Below are 21,373 nucleotides of genomic sequence, written 5' to 3' on the forward strand. Positions count from 1 at the left end.
AAGTCGGACCATAACTATTCAAGCCCCCAGATACCGAAAAATCGGTCAATGTGTAAAATATATAATTTAAATTTGGTGAGAATCCTTTCCTGTTAATAATATGTATGTGTATCAAAAATGGGTTGCATCGAGTCAATAGTTTTCTAAGCCCCCATTTACCTAATAGAAATATTTTCGACCGCATAAATTGGCCAATATGTGTGTGGTTGTCTTAATAAAAGTGCCTGAGCGTGTTTTTCTAATAACAGTGTATCTTTTCGTATAAAATAGATAAAATCGGTTGGAAACTTGCGCTAGCCCCATTAGGGTGAAGCAAAAAAAATTGCTTAGCCTGAGGGTAAAATTTGTAGATTAACTCCAATAATGACCACAAAAATTTTTTCAGTTGATAACTTCTAATTGGTCAGAAAGAGGACTCTCCACAGCTTCTAGAACATTAATCAAAAAAATTTCAAAAAAAAAATTTTAACTCGAAATTTTTTTCCAAAAATTTTCTTTTTTTATAATCTACAAATTTTACTATCAGGCTTCGCTCCACCCTAGTCCCCATTAACAAACATCCGGCTGAGTTTACTCCTTATACCCCTTATATAGAGATGGTATGTGAAGTTCCTTAATGAAACTCAGAGCGCATTTATTTCTATTCATACAAGTAATATGTAGTAATGCCAAAAATAGATAAAATCAGGTAAATACTGTCCTTAACTTCCATAAATCTAATAATTTTCAAACATCCGGTTAGCTTTACGCCGCATATATCAGTCAGTATGTAAATAACGCTGCCACTAGCTAAAGATTTCGATTTTGCCAATTGTTTCATCTTTTCACAAGTGGTCGCTAATTCGAAACACCACTCATCGTTTTAACACTTCGAGTCTCGAAAATATTTAAAATCTACAAATTGATTTCTGTACTTTTTCTTTTCTGAACTTAAAAATATTTAAAAAACAAATTTGAAGTTTCTGTGTTTTCTAAAAATTTTGAGAATTATACTGAATGATTCAGTCATTCATTCAGTTACTGCCTTTCGTACCGCTCGGCGAACAAACGCGTATGCAAGTAGACGATTTACATAAGCATTTCGGCCAAAAAGATAGGAATTGTAACGTAAAGAGAAAAACAATTAAAAGTAAACTTAATTTTACCAAAACAATATATATATTACAAGACACGGACTCTCGTTAAAAATAAGTCAACCAGACAAATACAGTATATAATGTCCTTTGAAGAAGCGCTCTATCAAGAACTCGATTTATCTTGGAAACAACCAACCGATAAAGTACAACAACAAGCAGAATCAGCAACAGAAGACGAACCATCCACATCGCAACGGCAAGACGGCTGTGAACAACAGCACCCAACACCAGGAAGCACAGAACTTACTACTCCGCTGAGCTACAATCCCTTTCGATTGCCGGTACAGCCGTTCCAAAGTAGTTGCAGCAGTCATACACTTTTTCCGCCACCACCAATTTCACAAGCGCGCAAATTATCGCTACAATGCACATCACATCATCCGTCCACTAGCAAACAATCGAACTATACAAATAAGTCCGTACCGAATCCGCAAACCTATAATCTCGTTCAACAGATTATCCAAACCGTTGGTGAATTAGAGAATACGATACTTGAGGATCGGCAAAACGATTTCAATTTGCATATGGCATACGAGCGACAAACGGAGAAGCTAAAGAATATGTGTCAGTCATTGGATAATGAGAAGGAACGTAATGTGCGGCTGATGGAGCTAATACGTGGTGTGGATGCCGCCTCGACAACGGAAGATGAGGAGCCAGAAAATGCAGTGTCGCGTTGCTGTGCCACGGAACGTTGGTCGTGTTCATCCGAAGCATATGATTCGATAAGCCCGCTTTTAATGCAACAAAGGTAATTTCAAGCATACTTTTTGGCTTCAAATACTATAAAGCAATAATTATGGATTGTGTGATCTTATGGCTTGGTGCTGAGAACTCTAAACTATGCTTCGTCATCTTTAGAAAAGATATTTTGTTCATTAATTATTTTAGAGATCGCATTGCCTTTAAGATCATAGCGACTTAAGCTTCAATTGTGCTTATTTTCAGATATGACGAGCTTTCCATTTCATACAAAAAATGCCGCCGACAACTTATAAAAAAGGAAAAGCTGCTTCAGTTAAGTCGTTGTGAAACAGAAACAGCAAAAGCGCGCTACGACAATCTTTTAGATGAATATTGCATATTACAGAAACGTTTCGAAGAGATATGCTTCAAGTATTTGCAATTACAGGCGAGAAAAAATTTAGAGGTGAGACTTACTTTCAATTGGTTTACAAACCTTATGCTTCCGAATACTTTAGACGAAGTTCTCGGAATATTCTATACGACTACCATTTTCAATTTTGTATCGTATTTTCGGTACTTCGATTCATCTCTTCTTTGTATACTTCTGTTTGTCCCCTTTGCCATCTGAGATGTCGCCGAAGCCTTCCGAGTTCTTTAGACGAAGTTTTTTTGAACTGTTTTGTACAATTTCCGTTTCAGATTTTGTATTTTTATTGTCGATATATCCATACATCATTTATGAAGACTATTTCTGTCTATCATTTTCGCTTTTAAATTGCTTTTATTTTTTGGCATTAATTCATCTGATCGATGTATATTTCCTTCAAAAATTAAATTTTAAAAACATATAAATTTCGCTTATCGAGCCAAAATCTTTCAAATTTATATTCAGAAACATTTAAAAATACATCTACAACTCCATAAATGCATTTCAATAATTCTCCACATTAATCCTACGCCCAGATCCAACGTCTACGCGATGCTCTCAACAATGCCGGCGAATGTATCGTGAATGCGCAACAATTAATCGATTGTTTGGATGAAGAGACAATCACATTATATGCCAATCATAATATGAAAAACTTATTTGAGGACAATAACAATAGCAACAATAATACTGAAACTAACGAAACGGACTGTATAAGGGCATTTAAGCAAAATTTAGAGTTATTTGTGAAGTCCTTGCGTCTCTGCCAGTGGGTACAACAGAACAATAGTATTTTAGGTGAAAACAACGAAAGTCAGCAATGAATTTCATGTTTAACAGTTATAACTATGAACTGTATGTGTCAATATTGGGTTTGTTAAACTAAAATTTTGCGGAGAAAAAAATATATATTTTATATCAATTTATACTTACTAGCTCCTAATAAACGCTGATTTGCATATATGTTATTCGCTTGAAGACAAAATAAATATATTTCTACATATGTACTTACATGAAACGATTTTTGTTTAAAAAAAATTAGATAATATTTGCTCATTTTTTTTCAACTTTTCTTTTATATTTTACTTTAGACATTGTGCTCTTTCATTATGCACTAGTTTGTAGTTCTTGCATCAGTTACATTTTTTGTTATTTTTTCTTGCAGCTGCTTTCGTTTACAATTTGTATTTTTGCTTAAAATATTTTACTTGCTTCTATGTTTATTTCACATTTGCTTTGTGTAAATTTTTGCCATATGATACAATTATGTAAATATTATACAGTCATGTAAATATTATTGAGACCACCCAAGAAATGTATGGGTTTGATTGCTATAATAATTAATATTTCATGCAACATGACATTTGATCTTGCAACATATAGTAAAATTTGTTTAATTTTTTCAATTGTTTCATTGTTTATAGCTTATTTTATTGTTTGATATAAATATAATTGCTAATTTTACTTTTAAGTCGTATAAGTAGGTACTCTTTTAAGCCAAAACATATTTAATGGAAGCATATTTTCCAACAATTTGCACTAATTTTTTGGTACTTATATTATTTTTATGAAGCAAAATTTATGAATTTGTTAAAAACAGTTGTGCACACAATATACATTTATTATAAATTATGTTTTCAACCAACTTTTCTAACAAATAAATTGAAGACCCAGACATTCATGTTGCTTTTACATTTATAGCTACACTTTTTCACAGCTAAATTTCATTATATAATATTTGTATTGTTTACGTATATTAAATGAGTTCATCGCTACGATGTTCATTTAGTGTGGCTTAAAAATTATTGTTAATGATGAAAAATCAACAATTTTACTTTATTTTCATGCCAACAGTGTATAAGCAAATATTTCGTTCTTTCGTTGAAATTAGCAATATACAAAACAGTTATTTTTAGCTCGACATAAAAATTATTGCTAACGATAAAAAATTCGACAACTCGTACTTTATTTAATTTTCTTGTCGACAGAGTACACTGAACTATTTCCTGCTTTCGTTGAAATTTGAAATATTCTACATAAAGATTATTTTAAGGCTTTCTAAAACACTTAATAAAAAAAGTAGTATTTGTAGACTTTCTAAGAAAATATTATTAAGTTTTTTCACATGACAATTAGTCTAAAATATAGTGTACATCCTTTAGATGTATGTTATAGATATGCAGAAAATTAGCACTTTCTCTGCTGTATTAGCTGCCATGTATTACGAAAATTTACAATAAATTTCCAACCACATTGTTAACAGTCAAGCTTTCATATTTATTACATATTTTTATATTACAACGCCTTATTTATTTTGCATTATTCATAAATTTTCGCATTGTGTCGTATTCATAACTATAAAGTGTATTTAATTTTTATTGTTTTTGCTGGTTATCAATAGTTTACTGTAAACACATACATATAGCTAACGTAGCTGCTCCGTATATAATAAAACTCACGAAATATTGCAGTCATTTATAAATTCATTACTTTACTTTTTCAAAAAAAAAAAAAAAATTCAATTAATTGCGTTTTGACTTTATTTACAAAAATTTCAAAATCTCCAATAAGTGCACAGTTATTAGTATTAACGCTGAATTTTTATTATTGTACATTGAGTTATCTAAATCGGGCAATAAATAAATAAACTGTCATACGTACATTAGATGTATTTTCTTAAACGAAATTTCTAATAAGTTTTTTTGAAGTTTCACACGTAGTTTGTGTGTGACTTATTCAAAACTATCATATCAGTTCTAATTAAATGGTATTAATTGCTTTCGTTATGATATTAAATTTGTTTCTTTACTTGCTTTTAAAACGCAAAATCGCATAGCTTTCTTTATCATTCGCCACAAAACTATTTCTTGCGTAAAATGCATTCGTTATTTGATTTATGTTTCTTAATTTTCTTAAAAGTTTAACTATCATTATTAAATAAACTATGTGTTTTTCAACTTTTTTACGCCACCTTATTGCCTACTAATATTATTGTCTGTTGAAACAAGCAATGCTTGATAAATAAACAAAAAAATTAAAAATTTTCGAGGCAATTCCATTTTGGTAGTTAATTCTTTTCTTTGGATAATGTTTTGCTAAGTGCTCTTGACTTTGCATACAATTTACATACATACCTATTTACAAAAAAAAAAACAAGAAAACAAAACAAAAAGAATATTCATCGTTTCGATGAAACTTTGTTTTTTTTTTCATATTAAGTAATATAAAACATTGTAATAGCAACATTTTGTTTTTTCGCTACTATAAAGAATTAATTATAGAATTAATTATAGATCGATTGTATGACTAACTTCATAGCTGCGTTATTTTTTTAGTCTTTTTAATTCATATATAATATTCTATAAATATTGCAAGCAAGAGTTTATTATTCGTCGATTGGATGAACAATTTTTTTTGTACGCGGTTTTTGACTCAATTTGAAAAGTTACTTTTAAGTTTTCTGAAAATATGACAGTGTAGAATTATACGTCGATTGGATGAAAAATTTTCTATTATGCGGTTAAATTTTAAACTTAGGCAAACAACTTTGTAAATTAAACTTAAATATTCGGAAATTATGGCAATGTAAAATTATACGTTGATTGGATGAACAGTTATGTATTTTCTTACATAAATTTAGTATTCGTCGATTGGATGAAAAATAGTGTATGCATTTACAATTTAGAGTTAATTATACGGCGATTAGACGAACAGCTTTGTACAATATTTTTTACAAAATTTTTTACATTGAAATTTTTTTACCTTCTTTTGATAAAAAAAAATGTAATATTCATTCTTTCGACGATTTTTTGTAACTCAATAAACAGTTTATTTTTTTCTTTCTTTTTCTTTAGTTTCTAGTTGCATGTTCCGTGCTCTTAAAATAATGGCAAACAAAATTTTGTTATTTTTATATAAGACACATATTATATAACATGCAACAATAATTGTATACAGTGACATATGTACATACATTTCTTTATCAATTCTTAAAAACAGTTTGTTGACTTCATAACAGCAAATTTAACATTTCCTATATAATACAATGGCCTTCAGAGTGTCTAGCGCAGCAGCTAAGGATAACTGTAAAATTGCTATAAACTGTTATAGCTAAAAGTAGAAATTGTTCTGAATGTCCTGCAGAGTGCAACAAGATGCACTCCATATACACTACCTCTCAAAGTGTCGTCGCAAATAATGGCTCTCAACTAGTTTTGTAGCTAACATTTTAGTTTAGTGCTATACTTTTTTTCACAGTGTAATATTTCTTTAAACTGTGTTTTATTAACATTTCAGTACAATATAGCGATGAATGTAGACAATTTTTTTTTAATTTTTGTTCAATAATTTTTTTGCTCAAAAGTTTTGGTGAATTTTTTTTCGTGACGAATTTTTTTAATGGCGAAGCATATAGAAAAATTTTATTTTGTTTTATAATTTTTTTGTTCAAAAGTTTGGGTTAATTTTTTTTTTTTTCATAGTGAATTATTTTCATGGTGAGTTTTTTTGCGTGGTGAAATTTTCTTTCATGTGAGTTTTCTAACTATTGAAATTTGTTAATTTAGGGTAAAAATAAGTAAGCTATATTATTTTTTTTTTGCATCTCTCGTCTTTATCTTTATTAATGTCACATAACTTTTTTCGCCGGCTGTAACTATGAATTTTATGGCATAATTTAATTTGTTTTATCAATGAAATCTTGAATTTATCATGCGTCTTGAGTTCTCACAGCAATTGGGTTGTTAATTTACAGCTAATATTTTACTTAGATATACGCTTCTGCGTATCCACAGTGCTTGCTAATAAAAAGTGCTTCATGACATTTATTTTAAATTGCTTTGCTATTTTCGTTAACTAATATATATATACACATATTATTACTATTAGGATTGTAATTTTTTGAGTTTCTAAATAATTATAAAAATTTTAAAATATTTTTTTATGCAATATTTATTACTTTAGTACTGTAACAGCTAGTTAAAAAAACGAACAAACATATCTGCAGTAAATATAAACATAAAACTTAATTAAAAAGCAATTATTTTACACATATATGTATGTATGCACGTATAGCCTGCATATATGTGCATTTCTATATATGTTTATATGTATGTTAATTACACTGCACTACCACGCCAACAACGACGACTGTCTGACGCAGGTGATGACAATTCACAATTGTTTATGATTTACTTAATTTGTTTGTAATTTGTGTGTTTTCTGCACGAATTTTCATCGTTGCCACTTTTTTTTGGTTGTATATTAATTGTAATTATGTGTCTACGCTTGTTTTTCAATTTACCCAATAGCATTTCGTTGTACATTTACGTCACACACCCACACACACACACACATACGCGCGCACATTCACTCTCTCGCTATATTTAGTTCGTCGTCACACTTCACGTGCTCTTAACATCACAGAGGCGATCATACCACCAAGTCACCAAATCGAATGGCTTGAAATCGCTCAACACCGGACTCGGCGGTTCGATGCAATAGATCGATGCGGTCGGTTGCGGTGATGTGCATACCGATGAGGCGGCCGATGATGTTGAGGTGGATGCGATCGATGAACCAGCTATAAGTTTTTAAAAATAAAAATGAGGTTAGGCGAATTTTTTTCGAACATTTTTTATTGTATATTTACCAGAGTTGTTGTTGGAGTCCGCAGGTTGTTCCACATGGCCATTGCTTTCGAACGCGGTGTCGTAGGGATTATGCGCCACAATGACGTTCCACGCTGTGAATGAGAGCAGTAAAACGAAATTAGTATTGAAATGGTCCATCTCAAATTTTTCATAAATTAATATATTAAGCCACAATTTTCCCATAGTTCGCATTTTATTTGAAAATTTTGATGATATTTATGTGTTGAAAAGAGGGATATATAACTCTACCAAAAACAGTTTGTGGAAAAAGTTTTATTTTTTCTTGTTGAGCCTCCTCATAGGTGCTACTGAAACTGTGGCTCAACAGCTGTTCTATTGTAGTATGGTTTTTGAAAGAACAGTTATAAAACCGTTTATGATTTAAGCCCTAAAAGTTTAAAAAAGAAGTGAGAAACCTTTTTTTTTTAACAATTTCTAAATGAATTCAACTATTCGAATCAATATTTAACTTTTTACTGCTAAGCAATTTTTGTAATCTCCCTCTAAATCAAAGCAAAAAAATCACCTCAATTTATTTTGATTGCTCCAACAGTGTTTTCTAACCAAATTTTACAAAATCCATCTGAACGTAACGCTTTAAAAAAAAAATTAAAACTATCTGGTCTTAAATCTAAATTTTCAAAAATATATTAAAATATTTTTCTCTACCACACTTTCATGATCTAAAAATAATTTGTAAAATAATACTATCTTAAGTGCTTTACTTCTCCTCTCTTTCTCAACGCAATCAATTAGCAACACATGTTTTTTTGTAGTAACCAAACTTCACTAAATACTTTATTTTAATATCACTTAAGTATCCTTTTTTGACACTTACAGTCATTGATGTATTGTACAATCTCCTCATGCTGTGGTGTTAATGAGACCTCTTCTATGTGTCGGCCGTTCGATGCAGATTTTTTGAAGACAGGACGTGGTGCACTGAAAAAATTAAATGAATTAAATAATTTTTAAACAGTACTTAAAACTAAAAAACAAAAAATTTATTTAGTATTATTATTAAAATGAAATTTAAAAAAAATGGAACTTTTGACATTGCTTCTACTAAAAAATATGAAAAAGTAAATTTTGGCTTTACTTATTTAAAAAAAATATATAAAAAGTTAAATTTTGACTTTTGCTATTTTTGCCTAACAATTTTTATATCATTCATCATTTATAGTTGTTAAAAGTCAGCTAACGGTTACTAAATAAACTGCAAACAACGAATTATAAATCTAAATTGACTTCATTAATTTTATATGTTATTACAAAAAGTTGGGAGCTATAAAAGCTGTTAAACTTAATTTCTGCTATTCCAAGCATTCCGGCTGAATAACACTTAGCGCTAATATAAGCTAAATTATGAAAATAATGTTTTTTTATTACTTTTTTTTTTAATGTCTACCATATTGTTAGTTGAAAATCATAAACATTTTTCCATTCGTTGTTTTATTGTCTCTTTAGTCTATTTAGTCATTCCTTTAGAAGCTCTTTCTTAGCTAGCAACAGAATAATTTTTGTTTTGTGCATTGTTCAACATTGCAACGTGCATTTGAATAAATACATATTTATGAATGCATTTCGCCCATTTATGTCTTACATATACACTGCTGTAAATAACTAGAAATAAATAATTATTTAAGGCAGTGAGCTAGACTTAGTCGCTCGTGTTTGCATAAATAAAATAAATTTTATATTTTGTTTCATTTCGAGTCATTTGAGTTAGAGTTAGTAAGATAAGTGTTTCTTACAGCTGTCGGCTGTCTTCAATGGAATCAAAAATATTCTAAAAACGTTGCTTACATAACTTTGGCAATGAAAACTTCGCAAAAATATGTACTCAGCGCCGCCTATGGTGAGCTTTAAGCATAACAAACTTTAAAACATTTATTTTTCTACCGAAAATAAAGTATTTTGGCATAACTTTCGGAACTGGTGCCATGTTTTGTTGAGATTTCGTTATATTTACAATTTACAATTTTAGTGCTATAAAATATGAAGCTCTTGGCATTAACTTTGTATCATAGTGCTATGAGAATGGGCACAAAACTTAATCGGTATGTTTATTTTCGAAAACTTTTTCAAAATTTCTATAATTAATGCTGTTGTTATACAATTATTCTCGAAAAAAGTACGCATAAAATTTATTTTTATTTATTAGAAATTTTTTCGCTATGTGATTTTTGTCACTTTTAAACAATTTGTGGTCATTTACTCCAGATCAAAAACGTCGGAGATCCTTGAAAGTATATATGTAAGTGATTAGCATGTTAAGTTGAGTCGATTTAGCCATGTCAAAGTCTTTAGCGGTTCAAGTGAAATTAATCGTGCATTCACGAGAAATCAGCCTATTTACCAAAACTAACCTAACCTAACCTAGCCGTGCCCATCTACTTATACGCGAACTAGTCCATCAGTTTTTGAGATATCGACCTGAAATTTCGCAAACGCACTTTTCTCCCCAAGAAGCTCTACATTTGTCGGAATAGCCGAAATCGCAATACTATAGCATATAGCTGTCATACAAACTGATCAATCAAATTCAAGAAATTAAGATATTGTTATACATTTTTGCTTTAAAAAATGCACCTGTAAAGGATATTATAGCTTCGTAGCAGCTGATCTTTATAAAAATCATTTAAACCACCTGCTTAACAATTTTTAAGAAAGCTGCTATATAATTTCTCCCAAGTGTCTTTCAAAATATTTGCATACACGTCTCTTTCTTTATATGCATAAGTGTCACAATAGACTTGTAGACCAGATTGTAAATATGCATAGACCGCTTTCACTTTCGAAATTTGTCGTTAATTTTTGGCTTTGTTGTCTTTAGAACCGCATGGCATCCAACCAAAGTGGTCTAAGGCAGCAGGTCGTAAGCAGGCGTATGCACGGTAATAAGCATACTCGTATGTATCTACATATGTATATGTGTATAAAAAAATTTATTTATATACGCGTATACATATATATACATATATTCAACTGTTTACGTATGTTAAATTTGCTTGGGAAAATTAGTGATTTATATCCGTTTAGGATTATAGACAATCAGACCTACGCCTACAAAACTGTGAAAATACTACATATAAGTAGGTCCAAAAAAATTTGGTAAACAAGTGGTAATAAAAAATAAAATGTTTAAATTTTTCAGAATAACATACATTTTTGTACTTGTACTATTTTAATGGAAAAATACCAGCCGATGTTAAATATTTAAGCGCTTTATATATAAAGATAAGCCATAAAATGTAAAGTGCCGACTTAAAACATTTCCTTTGCATAAAAATTTTAGTCAGTTAATTTAGAGCGATACATCTTTCTACCTTGATTCAAAAAATCCGGAAAATATATACTTACGTTTATAAATTTAATGCCATTAATTAATGTATTTTAGCAAAAGTTATGCGACTCTTATCAGTGCTTTAGGCGAGTATTTAAATATTGCCATGTCTAAAATTTTTTGTAAATCCATAAAATATAACAAAATGATTATGTAATATTGTGAATGTCTGGGTATATAAATGCCTATAATCTGTAACAGTGCTTAGCTTGTTCAAAAGTAAAACAAAAAATTCAATTTAGACATGCATACATACATACTTATAAACATATACATACATGTATACATAATCATTTCATAAAAGCTGAAGTGTCATACTCGACTGACTGATTGGCTAGACAACGGAAAACCGTGAAAGTCGTAAATAGATAACAGTAAATTTGTAAAAATAAAGTAATGAGCTCTGCTAGTAGAGAGAAGGCAATCACGATAGCCCCAAAATTGACCTCTGTCAAGAAGTTAGTAGCCGTTCAATGCAGCAAACAAGCGAATATATATAAAATGAAAATATATAAGTGGAAGCATGTGATTACGTATATGCATTAGGGTGAGTCAAAAAAAAACTAATATAAAATTTATGGATTAAAATGAACCTATGTAAATACAGAGAAAAATATCGCTACAAAGCAGAATATTTAGATTAATATTACCGATAACTTATGAACATTCAAAGTTTTCCATTTAAATAAAACATAAAAACCGGTCTTCAATAAAAAATGATAAATTCTAAACAGTTTACGATTCATATTTTTTATATCGCGAATGCTTTTACAGCATACTATTTCCGCGAAAATCTACCACAGAAATTATTTTTTTTTTCAATTAAAAAATTTGTATTTTTCAAAGCTTTGAAAAGTTAAAATGCTCACCGACAACTTATGAAATTAAGCTAAAAGCCCAGGGATGCAGCAGGCATAGTTTTTGCATTGTATACTTAAGCCATAATTTTGATTTAAATTTTTTTTTGGCTCACCCTAAAGTCTATACTTATAAATATATAATATTACACACACAGAAGTTGCTAAAAAATGTAAAAGGGAAAATCGCGCGTTTATTAGGATAGCCAAATTATTTTGTTACAAACAATAAAAATAAATACTGAAAAATAAATAATTTTTTTTAATTTTTAATTAAAATTAAAATTTTTGCGAATTTTCTATTGTTTATATGTATTTAACTTATATCCTCTTTTATTAAATACTCTTAAATAATGAAAATGTTTATGTTATTTGTGTTGTAATTAACTGGATGTTACTGTAGCTCATTTGTTACTGTTGCAATTATTACATTATTTCACTTTTATTATAAATTTCTTTTCACATAATTTATTTCTTGTTTAAATAATTTAAAACTACTTGAATTATCGCTCAAAATAAACAGAAACGCTAGCTTATACTAATATATATGTATGTTGTTTAGGTAGTTTGCTTAGAACAAAATATAACTGAAGATACCCTGTAGGAAAATAAACTCTAGGCGAGTATTAAAACTTAGTATTATTGCAGTTTTTTTATGTTTGTAGGGACTTAAACGCATAATTAAAGCATAAAATTATAGAAAAAATATTACAAAATTATTCGAAAATTATAATTCACTTAAATATTTTATATAAAATATAATATTTAGAAAAAAGAAAATTATTTAAGAAAAAGTAATATTACAAAGTTTCTTTCTTCAAATTTGGGTATCGCTTTATTTTCGAATTTATAAAAATAAAAAAACAATTAATATAGGACGAGTTTACTTTTTGCTTTATGAAGTTTACAAATTTTTATCTTCGACAGTTCTCAATTTTCCAATATACGTTATATTTTAGTTCTTCATAATTTTTCTGTTTTTTGTAAACTTGTTTAAAAACATATTTTAATAAGTATCAAATGTTTTTTGTTTAATAAAATACATATGTAGACATTCCTTATCAATTAATTACAAAGAAAATCCTTTTAACTTTTGTTTAAATATGAATTTTTAGATGTTTTAAATCTTTTTTGTTTAATTTTCACAATTTCCAAACAATCATATCTATCAAAATAATTTTTTTCAATTTACAAATTTTCAAATTTATTTTACAAACAGATATGACTGCCAAAAAATTATTTCACAATTCTTAAAAAAAATTTTTGATTTTGATAATAAATATCCTATGTCCCTTCTGATAGCATAAGATATATGTGCAAAAATTTTCATGATGATTGGTTACATGGTTTCGGCGTGAAAACGTAATAAACATGCTTACATTCACATTTATAATATTAGTATGGATATATGTATAAAATAAAGTATATATACTTGTAGTATGGATTCTAAAAATTTCCAATAGCTTTACATTTTTTTTTGTATTCTAAAAATTGTGACATTTCAATTTCTATTTCGTAAACTACCAACAAACTGTATCTTATAACTTATAAACGCTTCGAATTTCCTACTGGGCATTCAGTGAGCATTTGAAAACACATACCATAAATTCATTTAGAAATGTGTATAGCCAGGCTTTATCGCCTTTTATATCAACCTTATCACTCATAAAGAAATTTTTCATGCGGACACTCAAGACAAGCCCCCCAGCTCTGAAGACCACACTGTTGGAATGAAGCAAACACTTAAATAGAACGCAGAGATACGCATACACGACACTAGAAAAGTATGCATACTTGTAGTCACTTATAGATTTAGGTGTGTGCTTGCCTTAAAATATATGCATAGTAATGCTGTGGGTATGTATTTATATATATAAGCAACGCAAAGGCATCACCATCACGAAGCATGTGAGCATTATTTAAAGTGAATGAATAAATATTGGCGCTCGCATTGGTCATGTCCACGTGTTGCGCTTACGCAAAGGAGCAATGGCGGCAGTGCGGTTGGGTTTTTGCTCTAATTTGTGGACATACATACATGTGGTATGCGTATAAATATATTTGCTTACTATATGAATTGTTGAATTGTGTTAACAATTAGCATGTTTGACTTGCTGCTCTTAACGCCGGCTATGTATTTTATATACTTATAGACATATGTACATATATGTATGTATAAACGTATGTTATTGTAAATGTATATTTTGTTGTAATTATCGCTCTAATCTGTTTGTATTACTACTTAGTACTTTTTTTTACAAGTTTTTAGTTAGCGTTTTAAGTGTTCGAGTAGAGACTTAACTCACTTTTGTATAAAATTGATTCAACTTTCGCCCAAGTATGCATGTTTACTCTTCAAATTTGCAGCTGGTGCAAATTCATAAATGCTGTCATAAACTAGTGCTTAATTCATGCATTTAGTTCATAAAATAAATATATACACTTTTTTATAAATAACCGTTAGAAGTATTTGCCTGCACCTAGTCTATATAAATGATGATCGGAAAAATTTGCTTAAGTGTTACATTACTTGTTATAAACCAGGTAATGATTATACATATACATACATAATAAAAATAATAATCAAATTTTATTTTCAGTTGGTAAACTCAATATTACAGCATACATTTTGGAGGATAAAAAATAAACAAAAAAGGCAATACTTCTAAAAATATGCCTCTGGTCCAAGCGGAAAAAATAACTTCAAATAGAATAATGAAAACAAAGTCTCCCCTTAAATAGCTGTGTGGAAAACGAATAGCTGGCCTCCAATCGCCAAATTTTGGAGAGTAGTGATTAGAACAAATAACTGTTATAAATCAAGAGACAAGCGTAATTCAGTACAGATAGAAAGCAAGCGGTTATACACTTTATTCAAGTACTAAACTCTCTTATATTGTAGTCAAGTGGTTGATATTATTTCTCACAGAGTTCAAATATAGCTCTATAAAAGAATAATAAAAGGATCGATTCTATATTGTGATTTCATTTATTACACATGAAAAGGGTTGTGTATTAAGCATCGAGCAGAGGCTCTTCTGTCGACTTTTATAGTTTGGGTCAATGCACAAAAAAATTGCAAACTTCACACAAACATAAAATATAATAAATAGCATATACAAACCCACAGTCAAACGAACGATAATTCGTTAACCCGAAATACTCATGTGGCCACCATAGTCTGGCTGTAATCATAAGGCTTCCGAAACCATATAGATACTCACATTGCGCCTAAACGGAATGCTAGGATGATAGGGGTCAACAGAATCCGGTAGCATACCAGTCAAATAATAGCGTATGTAATTAAGAGAGTGAAGCCTTGAACTAAGGGATTATGTCATGCCGAAGATGACACAAGATGCTTCCAAATTTAAATGAAAAAAATTAAGAACTTCATGCGAACCGTACCCTTCGTTATGTGACAATCGCGCATTAAAATATGCTTTCTTTATATATATATATACTCGTATAAATACGTATAAATACCTATATATTTGTATATACATATTTTTTTTTGCAATTGCAAAGTCCAAGTAATTTCATTATCAAAAATTAATAATTATAAAAATGCGTGAGAAATTATTTATTTATTTGTTTGTCGTTGGACTTTGAACGGCATAAAAGGGTCATGACTAGGAATGAGAAGAAACTTGGTAAACGCTAAAAGAGCGTAAGTGATCGTATACGTATGTACATATATACACGGATGGTCACTAACATTAGCAGAAGGAAGAGCGTAAAAATTCTGCATGCAGACTGATTATTTTTGAACGCCTATGCGCTTTGTCCCACAATAAGCGCACTAACACAACGTCAGCGTGCGATGCTCGTTTGATTAAGGTCGTGCCAATCACTGGTCATGACAAGGCGTAACTGACCAATGCACTAAACGTCAAAATATGTAAAAGTGATAAGCGTAAATACTAATAAAAAAAAAGCAATGCCAATAAAAAAAATTACAACAACAAAATTCTATATATTTTCTACACAAATGCACATACTTATGTACACACATAGTACATAAACAAAAAAATGTTTATATTTTTGTATGAACTAGAAAAATTGAAAAACGTATTTTGAATATATTTTCATTAATAAGTGTATACGAAACTCAAAATACCGAAGATCTGTCATCGCAGATAAAATGTAGCAAAACAAGTCACAGAGCGCAGCAACAAACAAGTTTATTTTAAATTCAAATCAATGCCAAAGGAACATTTGAATTTCACAACTGTTTTCAAAATAAGTCACAAATTAATATAAAATCATTGAATAAATAAATATCTGCGTACATACTTATACACATATATACAGGTTGGTTGAAAAAAGTCTGCGCTCGAAATGAAAAAATACTTTTTTTGGTACGAAATATATTTTTTCATGCAATATAATCTGCCTTAACTTCAATACACTTATTCCAATGAACCTCCAATTTCCTATCCCTATAATGACTTTTCCGAAGCTCTGCAAAATACTCGTCTACGGCTGTAATTGCATCTTCATTCACGACGAAAAACGCTTTCCACAAAGGCATTGTTTCAGGTTTCTGAAAAGGTAGTAGTGGCTGGGAGCCAAATCTGGTGAATACAGTGGATGCTCAAGCAATTCGTACTTTAATTCGTTGAATTTTGTTTGCAAACACCTGTGCGATCAGGTGCATTGTCTTGATGAAAAATTATTTTTTTGTGCTGCAAACCAGGTCTTTTCTCACGAAGTTTTTTATCCAGCTGTTTTAAAAGCTGCATTAATATGCAGAGTTAATTGTTTTATATATAGATGCCTATGGCATTAACAATTTCATGCTTAATCAAACTTGGATCTTTACTAACAATTTTATAAACTTGCTCAATGATTTCTGACGTGTTTGCGGTTTTTGGTCGTCCTTCGCGTTTGTCGTCTTCAAACTTAGTACGACCACGTTGAAAATAATGAGAAAAATAAAATTTGGAGCTAGTATTGCTATTTCTTGGTGAAGGCAGAAACTTTTCAACCAACCTGTATGTATATTTGCATAACTGCGCACGTGTTATAATACATATATATGTATCTATGTAGCTATCAGATACAGTTTGTTTTTCTTATGTCTATTTGTCTTTTTTTTTGTGGTCTTGCTCACCTTTTCTTCTCCGGACTATTAAGATCAGAGGATCGGCGACCGCTCTCTTTGATTTCAAATAATTTCTCATAATTTTGCGGAACACCTGTGTGATAAGAAAAATAGTAAATTAGTATGTAAAAACTAAAACACGAAAATAAAATATTGTAGTAATACTAATAAAAACAAAAACAGAAACATTTGCATAAACAGTAAATAAATTCAATAACAAGTTTTATTAACCACTTAAAGCTAAACTAGTTCCCAGCAGAGGGTGTGTTTCTAGCTGTACGCATGTGTGCGTGTGTTTGTTTGCAGGTACATTAGCCGCTTGTTCCCTAAGCGCCATTCGCCGTGTGTACAATAAAAAAAAAGCAAAACAACAACACAACAAATATTTTCAAAAAAGAAATCAAATTAATTGAACGATTTAGTGGGATTGTTGGTTTTGTTGACACTTTCGCCATTGCTATTGTTTTTGTAGTTTATTCTATATTCAACTATAAAACCGGCAAACAGTAGAAATTCGCAAAATGCACATACACATACGATAACAAAAATAACAACAACACATTGCGTACAAACCCACCAGAAGGTGCTCGCATTCAATTTTGCGCGCTCTCCTTGGCTTACGCTCTTTCACTCGGTTAGGTTCAGAGGGTAGTGCAAAATATTATGCATATATGTATGTTGGTGTGGGTCGCTTGTTTATGAGTGACCAAACGTTTTTGGTCAAAGTACAAGTAGCTGAATTTTTAATTATTGATCATTAAGTCGAAAATAAAGATAAGTTTGCTACTGAAAGTCAAAAAAATCTATTTTTAATGTTCTTTATTATATACTAGAGATAACATATACAGTTATGTTCACACAAATAGCAGTGTGAGAATAAGTGTTCGGTTTACTAAACAAAGCACAATTCAAATTTTCTTATTTTCGAATACTGCGATAGAGACCAATACCAGCATAGCTAAATTACATTATATTTCTTAACGTTCATTCGACAAGGTGAACAAGAAAAAATGTTTACCTCGATTGCACCGAAGCTACATATAGGAGTTGATTTTGATCATTCAGTTTGTATATCAGCTATATACTATAGTGATTCGATCTGAAAAATTTCTTCGGAGATTGCATGATTGGCTTGGACAATATTTCATGCCAAATTTCTTAAAGATATCTCGAAATATGAAAACGACATTCAGTTTATAGGACAGCTATATGCTATAGTGGTGCAATATGGGCGGTTCCGAGAAATGAACAGCTTCTTTCGGAGAAAAGGATGTGTGCAAAATTTCAGATACTAGTTCGTGTATATGCAGACAGATGGACATGGTTAAATCGACTCAGCTCGTCATGCTGATTCAATACATACATATATATATATATATATTATAGGGTCTCAAATGTTGCCTTCTGAGTGTTATAAACTTCGTGGCAAACTTAATATAATCTGTCTTGAGTATAAAAAGATTTCAAAGTTAGGTGAAAATGTAATTCAATTAATTTATTAATATTAACCGGATGTTAGTGGCATGTCTTTGCAGCATGGCAACGATTAATACTACGTGAAATTGTTATTACAAATATGTAGTTTCGTTTCTTTCATTGAAACATATCCCAATTTACGTACCAAAATAAAAATATTAAACTCCAATATTAAGCTCAAACCGCTACACGGCTACAAAACGTGGAATCTCGTAGCCACTGACATTCAAAAGCTGCAAATTTTTACAAACCGCTGCTTATGTATTGTATTATTTGCCGCATTTTATAGCTCGTAATCGTCTATAACTCAGACTTATGGTCACGCACAAACCAAACACCACTGCGGACCGAAATTCTCATAAGAAAATGCAAATGGCTCGATCATTTTCTGAGACGAAATCTATACACAATCAGCCGAAACGCTATAGACTGAAATCCAGAAGGCAGCCGACATAAATGCCGACCCGCTCAAGCCGGTAGTAGAAATTTGGACATCGAAATATCTAACGTACGAAAAAGTGGGAGTCAAATCAAAAGACTGTCATCGAAATATATAGAAGTCTCATTGTGGCGCTTTGCTGGTCCGCGGAGACATAGCATACAGTAGATATGTATATCCCAACCCGCACTGCTATTAATATGAACATAACTGTATAAATTTTTCTCAATTTAAGACGCATCTTTCTCTAAAGGAGTAAGTCCGTACAATAATGTTGGATACCAACCCGAAAAAAATAATTTGCTCGCAGCTTGGAGAAATATTTATTAGATTTTTGCTGGTCTCCTCAATAACAAAATTATCAAAATAAAAAGTTGGTGTTTGTAGCTCAAATCCTTAATACTTTCATTAAATTAATCTGGCCGAAAAAAGTAATATAGAATTTGGTATCCTTATGGATTATACTGGACTTCTAAAATACGTGTTACGTAAATTGTTTTTGCTATAAATTTCAATATTTTACGTCACTGGTGACTTTAATCGTTTTTTTGCACGCTGAAATTGCAAAAACGATTTGGGGGCCTGCTTCAGCTGGCATACTAACCACACTCAACGCGCTGGCACTAGCTGGAGCATGTCGGCGGCAAACATAATACCCATGCTCCACAGCAACACGCCAAAGAGTGAAAGAGCGTGACACGGCGAGCAAACGAACTGACAGAGTATTTTCGAGAACATTGTGAGTAGAAAGTATATTATTCTACCACATAATGAACAGCAACGGCAACAGCACGAGCAACAACAAAGCACTCACATACTCAATACACGATAAGCGCTCAACGAACATGTGCTACGACCATGGCGGGCAACCAAGTGTGCGGGATGTGCGGTTAACGCATTTGTATGCCTCGAGATTTTTGTGTGACATAACAACTTTTTGATTCCATTTCACAAAGCATTTACAAATAGCAAATGATTATCCTTTTTATTGACATTTTTCAAACATACAAAACGACCAACGGCGATTGAACCGGAAATGTGTTTTTTTTTTTACACATTTTTAGAAGTAGGAAAAAATATGAAATTAATAAGCGTTGTACTAACCTCTGCGTGTTTTAGCCACAATCTTGCTGGGCCCTTTGGATACGGTCAACATATTACGGCGGACCTGAGGACAGCGTGCGATGGAAAATTTTCACTTGCACTTTTACTCTATAACGTTCGACTAGGGCTGCTGGCGGTCGGACGGGGTATGTTGCTGCAACGGACAACGTAAGGGCGCGTGTTTGTTGGCGAAAAATTTCCAATTTAAATACACAATGCTTCGAGAATTGCGTTCATAAAATTGCACTCGTAACCGTCGCGCAATTTAATGCTTTCAATTATACTTAGACATATACATTTAGATAGCTATGTATATGCACTATTTGAATGCTTTGCCCTTGCCTCGTCTGGCCAGCGACCGCGCTTGTCCTTAACTAGCAACACTTTGTTCACAATGCCTGCACAGCAATAGCACTTACTCGCCTTTATTATTTAATAAATAAAAAATTTTTATTTATGAACTTTTTATCTATATTTACGTTAATTTTTTACAATATTTTGTAATATTTATTGGTTTCTGTTATTTAATTTATTTTCGTAATATACGACATTCAAATCGTTAGTAGAAAAAAAAATTTACTTGATTTCATCAGAACTTCAAACTATTTCCAAAATTGTATAACACAAACGCTTTACGGCACTTTTATATTTTGTTAGCCCTTTGTTTTACATAATATATGTGATTTTTGTTTTTGTGGCCGAAAACTCGGTTTAATGTTATGTAGCCGCTATTGGTTGGCAAAGAAAAACAATGTGCAATCCATCGACAGCGGGCTGCTGATTGGAGTTATTTTATATTATTGTATAATTCACCACTACTACGAATTGTCTTGTCGCTGTCGTTGTATATGTCTTATGTTGTTCGAATGTTCTTTAATTCATCTCACGAGCATGTAGTAAATAGTATCTAGTATGTCACCTTAACTAATACCGTTGTTAATTTCTCAACATATGAATATCAACTGACAGTCATGCCGGCCAAACACCCCACATTATACGCCGACACAGCGCGCAATAGGAGGGGCTCAAAGATGTGTAGGAAAATGTTTAATGCAGTTCCACATGCTGTGCGGCGCTCTCCCCACACTCACTCAAACAAACACACAAACGCACACAATAAAGCAAAACTCAAATTCCGCTGCT

At 31.0% G+C, this 21,373-nt stretch overlaps 2 protein-coding genes and 1 long non-coding RNA gene across 6 annotated transcripts; 2 read left to right on the forward strand and 1 right to left on the reverse strand.

Moving 5' to 3' along the window:
* Positions 1–912: 912 nt before the first annotated feature.
* Positions 913–3,257, forward strand: LOC106626336 (uncharacterized). Its single transcript, XM_036358068.2, has 3 exons — positions 913–1,887; positions 2,085–2,286; positions 2,787–3,257. Exons 1-3 carry the CDS (start codon positions 1,217–1,219, stop codon positions 3,072–3,074), a joined length of 1,161 nt encoding a protein of 386 aa, XP_036213961.2. The 5' UTR covers positions 913–1,216; the 3' UTR covers positions 3,075–3,257.
* Positions 3,258–3,298: 41 nt separating this feature from the next.
* LOC106622723 (MAPK regulated corepressor interacting protein 2) lies at positions 3,299–21,250 on the reverse strand. Of its 3 annotated transcripts, none has more exons than XM_036358066.2 (5): positions 20,811–21,250; positions 17,221–17,305; positions 8,740–8,843; positions 7,901–7,993; positions 3,299–7,831 (listed from the first exon to the last, which is right to left on the reverse strand). In XM_036358066.2, exons 1-5 carry the CDS (start codon positions 20,818–20,820, stop codon positions 7,653–7,655), a joined length of 471 nt encoding a protein of 156 aa, XP_036213959.1. In that variant the 5' UTR covers positions 20,821–21,250; the 3' UTR covers positions 3,299–7,652. The 3 variants fall into 3 exon arrangements, with proteins under 3 accessions (XP_036213959.1, XP_014097464.1, XP_036213957.1); XM_014241989.3 differs by lacking the exon at positions 20,811–21,250 and adding an exon at positions 20,231–20,394; XM_036358064.2 differs by lacking the exon at positions 20,811–21,250 and adding an exon at positions 17,443–17,563.
* Positions 13,587–14,735, forward strand: LOC138857648 (uncharacterized). 2 transcript variants are annotated; one of them, XR_011396828.1, is made up of 3 exons: positions 13,615–14,147; positions 14,367–14,648; positions 14,705–14,735. It is a non-coding gene; the product is annotated as an uncharacterized lncRNA (long non-coding RNA). The 2 variants fall into 2 exon arrangements; XR_011396827.1 differs by having other exon boundaries at positions 13,587–14,648.
* Positions 21,251–21,373: the final 123 nt, after the last annotated feature.

Source organism: Bactrocera oleae, chromosome 6, assembly GCF_042242935.1.
Source record: "Bactrocera oleae isolate idBacOlea1 chromosome 6, idBacOlea1, whole genome shotgun sequence".
NCBI lineage: Eukaryota > Metazoa > Arthropoda > Insecta > Diptera > Tephritidae > Bactrocera > Bactrocera oleae.